The 15,561-nt window shown below is 37.8% G+C and overlaps 1 protein-coding gene across 3 annotated transcripts; it reads left to right on the forward strand.

Moving 5' to 3' along the window:
• The first annotated feature begins 9 nt into the window (after nucleotides 1-9).
• Nucleotides 10-14,285, forward strand: LOC103156772 (circularly permutated Ras protein 1). Of its 3 annotated transcripts, none has more exons than XM_016664616.1 (19): nucleotides 10-690; nucleotides 5,175-5,253; nucleotides 5,754-5,807; nucleotides 6,967-7,098; nucleotides 7,185-7,271; nucleotides 7,371-7,456; nucleotides 7,571-7,768; nucleotides 9,453-9,497; nucleotides 9,590-9,679; nucleotides 10,652-10,803; nucleotides 10,914-10,995; nucleotides 11,689-11,810; nucleotides 11,912-11,996; nucleotides 12,280-12,386; nucleotides 12,600-12,712; nucleotides 12,807-12,918; nucleotides 13,025-13,165; nucleotides 13,741-13,834; nucleotides 14,086-14,285. In XM_016664616.1, exons 1-19 carry the CDS (start codon nucleotides 604-606, stop codon nucleotides 14,197-14,199), a joined length of 1,980 nt encoding a protein of 659 aa, XP_016520102.1. In that variant the 5' UTR covers nucleotides 10-603; the 3' UTR covers nucleotides 14,200-14,285. The 3 variants fall into 3 exon arrangements, 2 of the variants coding, with proteins under 2 accessions (XP_016520102.1, XP_007578997.1); XM_007578935.2 differs by having other exon boundaries at nucleotides 5,202-5,253; XR_001659785.1 differs by lacking the exon at nucleotides 14,086-14,285 and having other exon boundaries at nucleotides 13,029-13,165; nucleotides 13,741-13,827.
• The last annotated feature ends 1,276 nt before the right edge of the window (nucleotides 14,286-15,561 follow it).

Genomic DNA, 15,561 nt, shown 5'->3' on the forward strand with positions numbered 1-15,561 from the left:
GTCGGGCCTTTGACTAGGACATTTTAACACCTTCATATGCTTTAATCTAACCCAATCCAACTCAGTTTGTGTGTTTAGGGCCATCTTGTTTCCCTGAGAATGTCAAAGGAAAGCAGTCCCACAGCATTATGCCGACACCACCATGTTTTATGCTATGGATTAAATATGCGACCTAAAGTGCAGGATTAGTTTTATGCTAAATGTCAAATGTTGAAAAGGTTTTGTTGTTTTAAGTAAAAGTACAAAACTTTTACTTCACAACTATCTGCGTCTTTGTTTATCTTGTAAAATGGCAACAAAACACACTGAGGTTTTATGGTTGCAACGTGTAAAAATGTGAAACGTTCACGGCTGTTTGAGCCACGCTGAGATGCAGTGAGGTTGTTTTTGTTTTTTTTTACATAGGAAATCAGTCAACAGCTGAGAAAACATCAGAAACTGATAGATTAAAACTAAACAGTCCTCTCTTCAGTAAACCTGTCGATAAAACTTGTCTTCTTCTGTCTTTGCTCTCCTCTTCCTTTTAACTTTCATTTCTTGGCGTTTCTCTGAACCTCCACCCGTTCACCGACTTCCTGCTCCCCACACTGAGCACTCCCACTCATGCACTCCACCAGCCTGCTGCATGACAGAAAGGCTGTCAGTTCAACAGACTGCGCTCCTCCTCGCTGCACGCAGACCACGACAAAGGTGAGTCTCTCCTCGCTCTGTGTGAGCCGTCGCTCTGATAAACCACCGTAACCCAACATCTCTGCTTCATCTTCAGGTTTATGTGGAACTTTTAAGCAATTTCTGAGCCATGATGTTAATCTGGGTCTTTTAAACTAACTGAAATGTCCACAATATTTGAATCTAACCAACAGAAAGAGGTTCATCTGACTGATCAAAATATTTTTTTTAATTGGATATTTACATAAAAAGTGAAAAAAATCCTTAAAATGTGTATTTTCTCTCCTTAAGCCTCATAAGGATGGCTTGAGTACGTTTTTAAATCTAAGAAAGGATGATGATGATGATGATGATGATGTGTGCGATTTAAAAGGAAGGCCGGAAAAAAGACTCAGGCACTAAAAGTCACCAAAGGTTTCTGACTTTAAACCACCAACAATGAGCCAAAAGGATGGTTTCAAATGGTTATGTCAATTAACTGTTTTGCAAAAATCCTATTTAATATGGACATGAATTAAGATTATTCCAGCAAATCAGAATGGAGCTGCCAACCAGGCAAAAGAAAACAGAGATATTACGTTCAACGATGTTTTTTAGACAAAATTCATACAGCATGAAATGTTTTTTGTTATAACCAGAAGAATATGTGCAACGGTGATGACATATTGTTCAAATGTGAAAATTATATTGTTATAACATGAAAAATACAATGCGAGGACAAAGTTTTCATGTTAAACCGCGTCACTTGGACGGCAGCGCTACACTTCCGCATGAAATCAGGGAGTCAAACTGTAAATATTTTGGCTCATTAGAAGCTTAAATTCAACGAACCAGAACCAGATAAATCGTTTTACAGAGAAAAACACCAGAACAGAGCTAAATCTAAGTGCTGCCGCGACATTAATCAAACAAACAATCCAAAATTTGCGATAAGATGAAAGGCTAGAAACCTGAGTCATGATCGTCGATCTTCTTGATGCATTAATTAATTTTTTCCTTACATCTATCATCCCTATCAAATTGTATCTCTTGGTGTGATTTGTTTTTTATTATTGCATCCTCTTGCTATTGCTAAAGTTTTGACAGGCGACCATGTTTTGGTGGGGCTGTAATTGCGTCTTACTCCTGTTTTACGATGACGACTAGTATAGTTTCGTTTCGCGATATTGTCTCCATAGGGTTAGGGTTTATTTACCGACAGATGGGCTCCGATTACTGATTAGTTAACATTTGAAGGCATTTATATCGGGGTAACGAGGAGCTAATTAAAAATCTGCAGCACCATTTCAGACTTATATTCATAAAAATGTAAAAAATATACATAATTTTTCTTCTGCTTCACAATTGTTTAATTCTTTGTGTCAGTCTGTCACATAAAATCCCAATAAAATACAGTGAGGTTTACTATGTAAAAAAAAGGAAAAACTTAAAGGGAGTCTAAATAGTTCTAAATAGAAAACAATTATAAAATAAAACAGATCTAAAAATATATATACGTAAATGTATGATATAAAACATTATTTTAGGGGTTTTTAAGAAACATTTTCAGTGAAAGTCTTTTTGAGAGAACATTAACTTATGATAAAAATAGGAGTAATTTTGAAGCTAATTCTAGGTTAGCTGCATTTTGCCTAAATTTGAGTCAGCTAGCGTTCATGCTACATGTTGTAAATTAATGAGGTTAAGAGTCCAAATTATCTGAGAAATACAACCAAAGCTAAAAGTGGTTACTGTAATAAAAGGAACCAATTTCTGATAAACAACACTATATGAGTCATGCTAACACATGCTAACCCATGTTAGCCTAGCTGCTGTACCAAGAACAAAATGTACAGGACATTTTCACCTTAAGAAAGAACAACAGTTTGATGATTGTGAATTATTCTTCATCTAGATGTTTCAGACATTCTCAGTAAAAAACAAAAAAGGGCCAGACATATTTAAATGTTTTCAGTTTTTATGCTAACGTGCAGCTGCTAGCAGTTTCCGATGTCTAAAAATGAAACTTAAGTCTCCACAGCACTGAACACATACATTCTGAGTAATGTTTTAGTTGTCATAATATGGTGCTTGGGAGCCTATTTTAAGCTATTTAATGTAAAATAGGTACATTTGAATTATTTGATGACTTTAGGCCAGCTTCCAGACTCAGGAAGTGAATTGTCAAGCGCAGCACTTCTCTCTGTTAAACTTTGACAAACTTAGGTGATGTGAAGATGAGATGCTTCTTTATGACAAATGCTACAGTAGGTACGTTGTGGTTTTCAGTCTCTTACTTTCCCCTCAGAAGAATTAGCATAACAGTTCCCACAGTAACGTTAAGAGGAAATAACGGTGGACATCGTACTAAACAGATCTGAGTTGTTACACATTTTCATTTGAATACGAAGCAAACAACACATATTTACAGATGGATATTCTTCTGTCATCCAAAAAACATGCATGGTTTCCCGTACCTCTTGTCATTTTCTACTGAAATAGGCAGCAGGCGTCACAAATGAGCATAAAATGAAAATGGACTGTTAATGAAAAGCAATGTTTATAATATATAGAGGCTTCCAGAAGTATTCCATCTACTTAACAATAAAGCAGATACATGAAAATGTTTGGTAACACTTTATTTGAAGGGGGGTGAATAAGACTGTCATGACACCGTCATAAACATGACATAACACCTGTCATGAACATGAATAAGCCTTCATGAATATTTATGACTGTTGTCATAAAGCGTCATTCGGTAAATTATGACACTTTTAATACAAAGTTGACATTATTCAAAATGTCTTTGTTATGACAACTTGACATTAACCAAGAAATCATTACTGATATAAATTTGTTATAAAAGTATTACTGATTGCACTTTAAAAATTAGGTAACTTTATGTTATTAAAGGTAAATTTTAAACAGTAATGATTTCTTGGTTAATGTCAAGTTGTCATAACAAAGACATTTTGAATAATGTCAACTTTGTATTAAGTGTCATAATTTACCGAATGACTATGACAACAGTCATAAATATTCATGAAGGCTTATTCATGTTCATGACATGTGTTATGTCATGTTTATGACAGTGTCATGACAGTCTTATTCACCCCCCTTCAAATAAAATGTTACCAAATGTTTGTAAAGTTATCTCTACACATAACCCTGTTGGTAAAACATGGTGGCGGCAGCATCACGCCATGACGGTGCTTTTTCTTCAATGAGAAAAGAGGCAGGTCTGGGTTTAAGAGACTTTCTGGTTGACTGTGTGACTCAACTTACATGGAACATGGCGGTGGCAGCGTCATCCTGTGGGGATGCAAAGCAAAGCTGAAGAAAAGTTGCTGGAGGCTGCAAAAAACCTGAGACAGTTTGTTAAATTTGCCAAAATTGGTAAATTGAACCTACTGGAAGGCCACAAAATTCATTAAATTAAAAATGTTACAATTAGCTTATTGAGATTTTTTTCTAACTGCTCAATGAACAACATCTTTCCAAAAGTCTGCACATCATTAAAGATCTAAAACATAAAAAGGGCTTCAAACAATTTCCAATCATCAAATGTTTTCCATTTTTCTGGCCAAATTTTTACTATTTTTGATTTGCGGTTGTCAGGGACCAAAACAAAATCAATGAAAATGTTGGCTACATGGCAAGTTGAAGTTCAATATTTAATGTGTGTTTAATCTTTTGTGAATTAAATTCTGAAATTGGCAGAGGTGGGCAGAGTAGCCAAAAGATTTTACTCAAGTAAGAGTAAAAAAGTATTTGGTAAAAAATCTACTCGAATACTGAGTAACTGATCAAATTATCAATCATTTAATATTTAAAAATTACATCATCAGACAGAGCAAAATGTAATGTAAAGTGGAAATTTTGGTATTTTAAGAACTAAAATGACAATAATTCATACAAGTACAAAATAAAATAATTTATTTATTATTTATTCTTTCAATAAAAACCTGATGAAACTTTAACAGAAACTCTAGGTGTGTCTCTGTCTGGTGAATTTCTGGTTCAAACATGTTTGTTTTTCATTCAGTGGGTAAAAACATCCAGAAATTTCATTCAAGTAAGAGTAAAAATACTTCATAATAAAATGACTCAGGTCAAAGTAAAAACTCTCCTGAGAGTAAAGTATTTCCTGCAGAGCTCTGGTCACTGTGTTGTGGTTGGAGACGCGCGCTGCTGGTTAAATCCCATCTGTTTCTGTGTCATGTTCTTGTTTTCGGCAGAGCAACTCGCCTCATCAATGATGATTTAAACCCTCGTTAGAGCAGCGCCTTGTTCTCTTCACCCTCACCGTTGTTCACACAGGAAGTGAGGAAATGTTTGCTTTCATGGTTTTACTCAGCCACCTGTTAGCTCGAAAAATAACAGGATCGTCAACCCAGATGCTGCGGTGACGGCGTGAGGGCAACTCCAGGAAGCTGAGCTGTCATTTTCAGATTGTTGTTGTGGCTTATTGTTCTCTTCCACAGACATTCGAACCTCTTTCTCTGGTTGTAATTTTAATTTTAAAGATTTCTGCCCGTCTTTGTGGTTCCCAGATGGAGTTTGCTTGCAGCCATGTTGTATGTAACTGGGGCCCAGATGGATCGGGTGAGTAGCAATGGGCAACATGGACTCAGAAATATATCACGATATTTTATAGGACTATTGTGATAAACAGAATGATGATACACTATGTGTTACTTCATTTTTATGTGACAAATGCAAGTCATCTAGAAAAACGTGATTTATATCACTAAGCTGCACACACATTCTTTATTTAACTGTATTTTCCAAATTTACTGATATTTATTGATGCCTTTGAAACCAGAAGAAAAAACGATCAATCTAAACTCTTACAGGAAATTGTATCACATCAAAGGATAAACGATCTGATAAATGCCCATCCCAGACCAGCCCATTCCCTCAAACCTGAGGAACGTTTTATCAGACGATTCAAACAAAAGTTTGTCTTCAAACCTTTAGCAAATTTTAAATAGCTAAAACCAAAACGTGACCAAACACCTTAAAGCTGATACAGCTGTTTGTTCTGCTGAATTCATCAAACCTTTACATATTTTTAATTTACACAATCATTTTCTCTCTAACAGCAGGTAATTCTGAGTTTGGACCCGACTATGAAAACAGTACGATTCTACAAACAGGTAACTTTCTCACACACTTGAGCAAAAACTCAACATTTTCCAAGTCCAGCGCTTCAGTTGTTTTTCTCTCTCAAGTGAACGTTTTTATTCTCCAGAGTATTGCAGCGAGATAACAGGAAAGCATATTAAAGAAGAAACCTCCATGCCCGTGTGTGTGTGTGTGTGTGTGTGCATGCCCGTGTGTGTGTGTGTGTGTGTGTGTGTGTGTGTGTGTGTGTGTGTGTGTGTGTGGGCATGCCTGCAAAAGCAAGAGAAGAGAAAGACTAGCTGTGCAGGTTGCAACTCAACAAGTGGAAAATCTGTGATGTCAGAGTAATTTTGATGCATGTGGAAAAAGTCAAGCAAAATGTGTTAAAACAAGAAAGAAATTAAGAAGGAAACCAGAAAATACCAAAAATAAGAAATTATTTAACAGTGTAACAAAAAACAATAAAAATACACTGTAAGAAGCACAGATGTAGTTGCAATGTTAAAAAAACATGAGAAGGAAACAAAGAGTTTAAAGTTCAAATTGGCAATTTCAGATCAAGTTAAAAATGCATAGCAAAAAACCTAAAAACAAAGAAAAGATGGTATAAAAAATGAGGCACACCTGAGTTGTGCACCTACATGTGCGCAAAGATGAATCCTCCATTTTCTCCACACTGGACAATGGAATTACAGGCGCCACTTCAACCAAAGTTTGGAAATCGGGGAACATTTCTCCAATTGAAGTGATTAGAAGATCAGAAGGGGATTTCTGATCCTGTAAGCTCTCACTTCAGCGGGAAAACAATCTCACACCAGTAATTAACGCGCTCCAAAGCCTCCATACCTCTTCAACAAGCTGTCAAAAAGACAGATGGCCTCCATCTGTCTATTTTCATTTATTTAAGAAATATGTGAAAATATTCTGTTAACATGACCACTTGATATATAATGTTAAAAACAGAAAAAAACCTTACAATGTACCAAGTTGTACACACTGGAAATGCTGACTGCACTTAACTGTCATGCAAACGATGTTTTTCATCATATTTGCACAACATGAGATCAAATTTACTGTCCTCAAGAGAAGAATGTGTGGAAATCTGCTGTATCAAGGCATCTCTGTAGCTAAAAGACTGTTTCTGTACATAATAAATTGAGAAAATAAGCCGTTTTTTTATGCATATCTCAGGTCCACTTCCTCCGCCGCTGCCTCCTCGCCGCCTGAGAAAACCTCGACCCACTTCCCTTCCCAATATGCCTTTACTCTCCTCTCAACTTCCTGTCACTCCTCTCTCTCTCCCTCCTCCGGTTCCTCCCAGACGTAAGAGACCCTCAGTCAAACTCTTAAAGATTAAATCTGTCTGAAATGTAATTGTTTTTCCAACCGATTTCTTCTGCTTCTTTCAGTTGATTTGCTGGAAGAAGAAAATCGTTTTAAGGTCAACATCAACGTCATCTCACTTGGTCTTGGAAAACTGGCTGACATGAGCCAAGGTCAGGACACACACACACACACGCACACGCACACACACACACACACACAAATCAAAGTTTATCATTTTCCCATTAGTTTATCCTATGTCTGTTTTGCAGATGTAGGTCTGGAGACCTTCCAGAACCCGGTGATTTGTGGGAAATGTAGTGCTGCGCTGTCATGTCTCAGCTCAGTATGGAAGAAGGTAAATATTATTTCATGGCAATATAACCTGGTTTTTGTTTTATTTCTCCAGTTAAAGACCATCCTCCCTGTAAGAACTCACATTAGCACGTTAAATTGCTCCTCTGTTTTGCAGTTGTGGGTATGCGAGTTCTGTGGGTATGAAAACGGTGTAGACGAAAGTTTGGCCCAGGTGTGCATCGGTCAGCGTGCGGGTGTGCGCACTGACGACCTTTACCTGCCGAGAATGAGCGAAGACGACTACCAGAACCTGGAGGACACGATGGTTGTTTTCTGTGTGGACATTTCTGGCAGCATGACGGTCACAACAGAGGTGTGTGTAAAACAAAAAATTTAAACGAGATGCATTATGCAAAATACTAATTATGTATGTTTTTATGCTTCCATTTGATTCTCTACTGCCTCTAAAAACAGCGCAAGAGCCAAGTGCTTAAAAAAAACATGCAAATGGTTTCTGGCAATAAGTTAAAGTTTGTTGGTGTCTGGAAAATGAGTAGTTTCAAAAACCTACGGAATGTAACGTCACAAATCAGCAGGCACCGCACCGTTACCTAGCAACCCCAGTGGAGCCCAGCCTGTTACCTAGCAACCCCAGTGGAGCCCAGCCTGTTACCTAGCAACCCCAGTGAAACCCAGCCTGTTACCTAGCAACCTCAGTGAAGCCCAGCCTGTTACCTAGCAACCNCCCAGCCTGTTACCTAGCAACCTCAGTGAAGCCCAGCCTGTTACCTAGCAACCTCAGTGAAGCCCGGCATGTTTGGTCAGCTGGTTTTACTCTGTATATGCTGTACAATGTACAAGTGTTTTGTTGTTGACTAGACATCTATAAGCCACTTGCTCAAAAGAGACTAACATCTCTAAGAATGATTTTGTGCAAAAACTGTAATGAACAGTTTTTTTTATCGCCCGTGAACTATGTTCATGGAAGCAAAAAAAGTGCAAATTGTTTTTTGTTAGTAAACTAAGTGGGTTACTTCGGCTTCCATCTTTATGTTTCTGTGCAAATTTTGACATTTTCATGAACATTTATTTAGCTCTGCCATATTTTTGCCTAATTAGTTGGAATTTCCTATGGATTACAGTTTGATATAACTTCGGCACAGCCCCATGTTTGGGTGTAAAACCATCTCACACAGACACACAACCAAGTCAGGAGATAGTATAGAGGAGCGTTGTCGCCATAAAATTTCCAAATACACCAAAAAAGAAAGTCACTAGATTTATCACTAGTTGGTTTTTTGAAAAAAAAAAAAAAGTCACTAGAGGGGTCAGAAAAGTTCATAAAAATAACAACATGGATAAATTGACCTCACCACTGCTGACCGCTCTGCTAACCCCCATACTTGGCCACGCCCCTCAGGGTCAATTTTTTTTCAAAATTTGCCAAAGTTACACTTTTACAGAAAGGTTAGTTATACTTTAAAATACAGTCTACCTTTATGCTACGTCTTTATTTACTAGCTGAACCTCAACCAACTGAATTTAGGAGCGACTTGAGAGCAAACAGCTAAAAGATCTGCATGTTCAGCATCTCCAATAAAAAGAAATGTAAACGATCTGTAGAAATACTAAGAACACAAACCACAAGTGATAAAAATCTGGTGTTCCAGCTCTGATAACAGCAGACTAAACGGCAGTACGTGACACTGATGAGAAGCACTTAAAGCACAGATGTCACTCCCACAACAAAGATTCAGCTTTCACAACAGATACGATCTCTGCTTTCGGTTTCACGAATACGTCTCCATTAGATTCAATCAGAACGCTCTATTTGGCTGCTCTCTTCTGAAGTCTTCTTGTTTTGTTAGAAAAATGACTTCTGAAAGGGCATTGTAAGCATACCTCCATGTTTCATGCATTTGCAAGATGGTCGTTTTGTTGTTTCAAGTAAAAAGAGAAAGAGCTGCAAGTAGAAACACCTACACAAGTTTGACCCCATTAAACCACAAAAAGGTCACAGTCTCACGTACAATCACTTCTCTATGATTTCTCGTTAGGTGACTTCAGACAGCGGCCCAACGCTTCACATATCCAGACTAGAGGTGAGACATTAATTTGTTGTTGATGATTAAATTAAACCCTGTGTGAAATCTGTTGATTGTGGATTACTTGGCGATTTGTTGTTGTCCGACAGGGAATCCAGGATGCTCTTCAGAAGACGCTAACGTTCACGCTGCAGCAGACGCCGCACCGTAGGGTGGCCCTCGTCACCTTTAATGATGAGGTAGGACTGATGGGCCGGTCATGTTTGAGCCAGATCGTTCATATGAGTCGTCTTTTAGGATGCATTCACACCAATCCCGTTTAGTCCATTTCAGTCAAACTTTATCTAAAAAGTCCAGTTCATTTGAAGAGGTATGAATGCGTAATCAAACTCTGGTCTGCCTTCAAACCTCGGTCTCAGGTCAGTTGAAGTGAACTCTGGTTGGGGTTTGAATGCATATGTGAACACAATCAGGCCAGAGACTGCTCCAAAAGTAGGATGCAAACTACAACACAGGGCATTCTGGGTAAATAAAGCCAAAATAAACATGTGAGTCTAGCGCTACAGGGAAAAATGGCTTGTGTTTTTTTTTTTTTACCAGAGACGAAAGAGAAACCCTATAACTGCTAAAATCTAATGCTACTCCGTTTTCGTTTATATTTTGTGAAAAAGAAAGTTGCACTGGTCTGAGGCTTTTGTGTCGTTTCCTTCAGTGGTTCTTGGTGCAGCGCCCCCACAGGTGAGGAAGGGAACTGTTGTTTATTTTTGTTTGGATCGTTTGACAGTGTAGTGTGACAGTAGGAAATATAACAACATTGCAATTTTGGTCCCCAATCAAGCTAAGGATTAAAGTTATTGGTTGACCTTGGAGAGTCAGCTGCCCACCAGAAGCCGATGATTTGGGTTATCTAGAGGAAACTAATAGAGGTATAATTTCATATTAACTTTCTCTACATCTTGACATTTAATTTCTGTATTTCAGATATTTTCCTGCTTTTTCTTTAATAATTGGATTTCTATTGGATGCCTCCGTCATATAACTAGGTCCTCATTATTATCGAACAGTTGTGTGAACAGCTTTTGCAATAAGCCGTTGTTGACTCAGAATGTGTGGTCAATAAGGTCCAAAGTCAAATAAAACCTTTGAAAATGAAGCATTTAAAGATGAAATGTGATTTTGTTTGGTTAAGTTTTCTGCTGCCTGTCCTTCAGGTTGTTATCTACGGGGATGGCAGTCGGACTCCGCTCACCATCAAGGACTGGGCGCTGGTTGACTACGAACACATCTGGAAACAGGCTTTGGGCTACAGCGTCCCTCACTGCATCGCTGAGACATACCAACATCTCACCCAGAGAGTCAAAGAGTAAGAAATTCAGTCAAAAAAGTAAACAGATACAACTTATTGTCTTCTAAAGTTAAATGGTGTACAAACACAGAAACACTACCGGTGTTTTATATTTCCGTATCTTTCAGGTTAAGGGAAAATGGAGCAACAGCTCTCGGTCCGGCAGCGTTAGCTGCAGTAGCTTTAGCATCAAAATACCCCGGCTCCAAGGTGAGTGAGGAATAACTCCAGCCAACATCGACATTTCTAAAAACTGAGAATTCCCTGAAAATCAGCCAAACACATAAAATACTAAACCTCCCAGCAGGGGGCGATCAGAAACTCTTTTTACATATCACTTAAAATTTACTTTTTAAAAATTTACATTATGTTATAATGTTATTCCCACATCAAAAACATACATGGAGTGTTGCCTTGATTTTTTGATATATGTTTGAGAAATCCTTTAATCTCCATGGAAACCATTCAGCTGTGCTAAACGCCTGGGTGGACATAGCTCCTGTTATACGAGCTACTTCTCAGTGAAACGCTGATAAAAACGTCACCAAAGGGTTAATAATGGAGCAATGTTGTGGTGACTTCCTGAAGGTAAAGTTTCAGAAAGAGGAGGAGTTTCTTAAAGAGACAGAGGCCCAATTTCAAGTGAAATTTCATTTTTGATATACATAGTATTTTTATAATGCCTGAACATAACATAGCTACCTCTTTATTGGTATAAAATGGCACTATGAGCCTGGAAAATACATAATACTGCCCCTTTAAAACAAAACTTACATTAGCCAGATCTTATGCTAAAAATTAAGGTTCTGCTGTGTAATTTTATCTGAGAAGTTGTGTGTTTAATTCAGTTGTTTTGCAGCCCTGAGCAGTTGTGTGACGGCTTTATTTCAACGTGTGTTGCAGGTCATTTTGTGCACTGATGGCAGAGCCAACATCGGACTCGGTGACATGGAGCAAGCTCAGTCCTCTTATGCAGAGGCTCTGTATTTCTACAGAGAGCTGGCTCTGCAGGCGGTAGAGAAAGGGTCAGGAAACAAACACACACACTAACCTCCCCCATTAACTCCATGCTTGAATGTTTTTGTTGAATTCTTAAGGATAAATAAACAATTTCTTGTTTTTCCAGAGTCATAATCTCAGTAATGTCCTTTAAAGGGACAGACTGCTGCCTGGCTGGCATTGGGAGAATGGCTGATGTGACCGGAGGAAGGGTGAGACAAAATAAAACTCATTTAACTTTTTACTTTGGCATAAAGACACACATATTAATTTATTAAAATGTCTAAAGAAGAACAAAGTACCCCTGCTTTACATTTAAACCACAGGAAGCTGGTCACAAGCAGTAGTTAGGCAGCTTATTTACTAGCATGAATATTTAATTTAATCGAGTCCCACCACTGATCACAACTCATCCAGAGACATAAAACCTGCACTGCCATTGAGAAGGCTTCATAAAAATACATTTTAAACTCTTAAATGTTTTGCACCCCTCAGGTGAACATTGTTAGCATCGGCACCATGGCGACAGAGATCCAGTCCATTTCTGAAGACAACGTGTTGGCAACAAGTGTCACTGCAACCCTGCTTGCTCCTCATGGAGTGTGAGTGGAGACTGAAATCAAACACACACAAAAAACACTCAAAAATAAAATTTCAAGAGGGAATCTGAATCTAAATTATCAAGCTCAACTTGGTATTGATATTATCAATATTTTGGACCTCTAATTCTTGATAGCTGGTCAAAATGTTATGGCTGATTGGTGTATTGATATATGAAATAGTTCTGACAACTGAACCATTTCTTCTCCCTGTAGATATTTCCCATATGAGGAGGAGAACAATCACAAACTGGTGAGAGAGATCGGAAACGTAACAAAGGGACTGGAGATCACCTTCCAGTTTGCTGTGAAACCAGATTGCATGGACTGTGAGTTAGTCAGAAATAAAAGAACTGTTAGCGCAGAAACAAAAAAGAATATCTCCAAGTTGTGTTTTGCTAAGAGATGCTGTTTGGTTACCAGATTGTCTCCAGAGGAACACGCTTCCATTCCAGCTGCAGCTCAGCTTCAAGACCAGAGACCAGCAGAAAGTCACCCGCATCATCACCGAACAACGGCCAGTGGCCACCAGCAGGTTAAAAACAAAACCACAGCTTATTCCCAGTATCACCCAATACACCAAACTGGCTTGTGTTTTAGATTCTTTGATACTGACTTCAATTGGTCGGTTTTGTCTAAAGTCAGATTCTCCTGGGAAGACTCAACACGGCGGTGCTGGCCGTCCACTGCGCTCAGCTCTGCGCTGGTTTAACCATGGAGGGCCGCGTGACTGAAGCACAGAGGCAGCTGGCAGCTCAACAAGACCTGCTCCATCACATCAGGTACCACCAACCCTGCCAGACAGGAAGCAGTGAGGAAACTACTTCCTCTCTGAGATCTGAGTAGCGTCACTTTCCATCAAAACCATTGAATCTTGCTGAGAGTTTTCACATCAGTCCATCAAATTTTGAATTTTTCCAAGTGCTGTCACTACACATCTCACTACATGTTTACCAGACATCTGATAGGCTGGTAGACTCTGTTTGATTAGGGACCAAAGTTACAACATTTGTTACGTTTCCAGCGGCTATTACTATGATTGCAACTTATTATTTTTATCAGTTCCAACCATGTTCAGGACTGAAGAAGCCTTTTGAATTTGAGGTGAAATGCCTTCAAGAAAAAAGAGAAGAAGAAGAAGAAGAAGAAGAAGAAGAAGAAGAAAAAGAAGAAGAAGAAGAAGGAGAAGAAGAAGACGACTTTGAATCCCATCAGAAAGCTTATTGACTTGTGTGGGAATAAATCCATTCATTTTAAAATGCTAAAGTTAGATTTAAAAAAAAAAGTGGTTAATTTTAATCGCTTGGTTTAAGCGTGTTTTTTTATGTGTATTGATTATTTTCTGTCTCCACTGCAGTAGGTTGAGGCCAATCCAAAAGGAAGAGAGTATCTATGGCAACTGGATGGAAACCATGACGACAATTTGTGGCAACATGAAAGCAGACTCTCAGGTGCCTTTCATTTACTAAACTTTTAGTTTTAGCCATAAAAAAAAGTTAAACTGTGAAGAGAAAACATGCCAAACATGTTAAGTTTGACTGATTAAGATATTAAATGCTGTGAAATTTAGTGGCGCCTGATAGCATGTAGATTAAAAGATTATAAGAAAACTGTTAATTCTTTGTAACAAAAAGCAAACGTTTTACAATCTTGCAGTTTAAATATCCCATAAATGCACATTTGTTCCCTTATTTTGGAGCAGTCTCTGTCGGACGAAGCAGCTGAGGTGGTGTACCAGATGAAGAAAGCCAGAAGCATCACGGCTCCCGTCCAGAAAAAGACTTTAGGAAGGAAAAAGGTCATGGAAGCAGTGTAAAAAAAAAAAAAGCTGATTCTACAGAGAGAAATATACAATGTGAATTCATGAACGGCTTAGTATTAGTTATCTATGTTGTACCTGTGCAAAAGCTGCAATTCTAACATACAGCCAAAACTAATTTGGCATTTTATTTTCATAGTTTTATACTGAAGTTAAAGAATGTCATTTTAAGACAATAAAACTGGGTTGAATGCAGTCCAAAATGGGTCATGTTCTCTGAATAAATCAGAGCAGAGCCATTAAACCAAGTGTTATATTTCTGTTTTATAGAAAGGTCATATATAATTTCTCCATGTTTCACGTAAAATAAAGACTTTTATGTTTTATTGCAAAATAAAATCATGTCTCCTTCAATTTGTTCTCAATTTTCACACTTAATTCAGATTACCTCATTTGATTTAAGGCCGTATCTCAACTATTCTGGATATTTTACAAAATAGAGATTTTCTGCTCAGTTAAGCTTCTCTAGAATCAGTGGAAATATTTTTTTAATGGTGTTGAAAGTAGAGATTAATAAAAACTGAGTTTGTGGTGTCATATATGTGGGTTGTACAAACAATAATCAAAATATTGCACTCTCTGCACACGCCCACTCAGGCGTTTGTTGCTAGAAACCACAAAAACAAAGCAGGTTTTAATCAGTTATTTTTCATCCACATCTGCCCACGTTGTCCTCACTCTGTTTCTGTTAAGCTTCAAATGTAAGCAGAAGAGTAAACGGCGTCAAAAACATCCCAATTAGAATTATTTAGAAAGTAAATATTGATGAAGACTAGCAAAGCAAGGCCCTGTGGTAAAGATCTGCTATGTACCCATTACTTTGAGGAAGAAACATTCAGCTACCTTGACTCTGAGTAGCTCCAGTCTCACTAACCGTTAGCTTGACTGAGTAACTGTCAACATCTTTGAGTGGGTGTTAGCTTGAATCTTAGTAGTTGTGAGCTTAAATTTCTAGATTCAAGCTGCTTATAAGTAATTGTTAGCTTGAATTAAGTAGCTGTTAGCTTGAATCTAAGTTCAAGCTAACTCAGATTGAACTTAACTGTTAGCTACTAAGCTTGAAATCTAAATAGCTGCTAGCTTGAATCAAGTAGCTTTTATTATGGACAGAATTATATGGACATAATTAAGAATGTTAGAGGTCTCAACCTTTAACATTCTTAATTGTGTCCATTTTTTCAGACTAAAATGATATTTAGTAACATCTTAATTGTCTAGTTTTTCCTAATGTATTGCTTTTTCACACTTTATTCTTCAGCAACAACCATACATGCTTCAGACACTGACTTATTACACATATAAGAAATAAAACACAGATTAATAAAAGCACTTGGAAACGTGTCAATTCAACAAGGTTTG

This window comes from Poecilia formosa, unplaced genomic scaffold (assembly GCF_000485575.1).
Source record: "Poecilia formosa unplaced genomic scaffold, Poecilia_formosa-5.1.2 Scaffold499, whole genome shotgun sequence".
Taxonomy (NCBI): Eukaryota; Metazoa; Chordata; class Actinopteri; order Cyprinodontiformes; family Poeciliidae; genus Poecilia; species Poecilia formosa.

Coding starts and splice junctions, on each gene's coding strand:
- LOC103156772 (XM_016664616.1), top strand. CDS start 604: ATGCACTCCACCAGCCTGCTGCATGACAGAAAGGCTGTCAGTTCAACA. Junction 9,498..9,589: donor TTCACATATCCAGACTAGAG/GTGAGACATTAA, acceptor GTTGTCCGACAG/GGAATCCAGGATGCTCTTCA. Junction 12,387..12,599: donor CTGCTTGCTCCTCATGGAGT/GTGAGTGGAGAC, acceptor TTCTCCCTGTAG/ATATTTCCCATATGAGGAGG.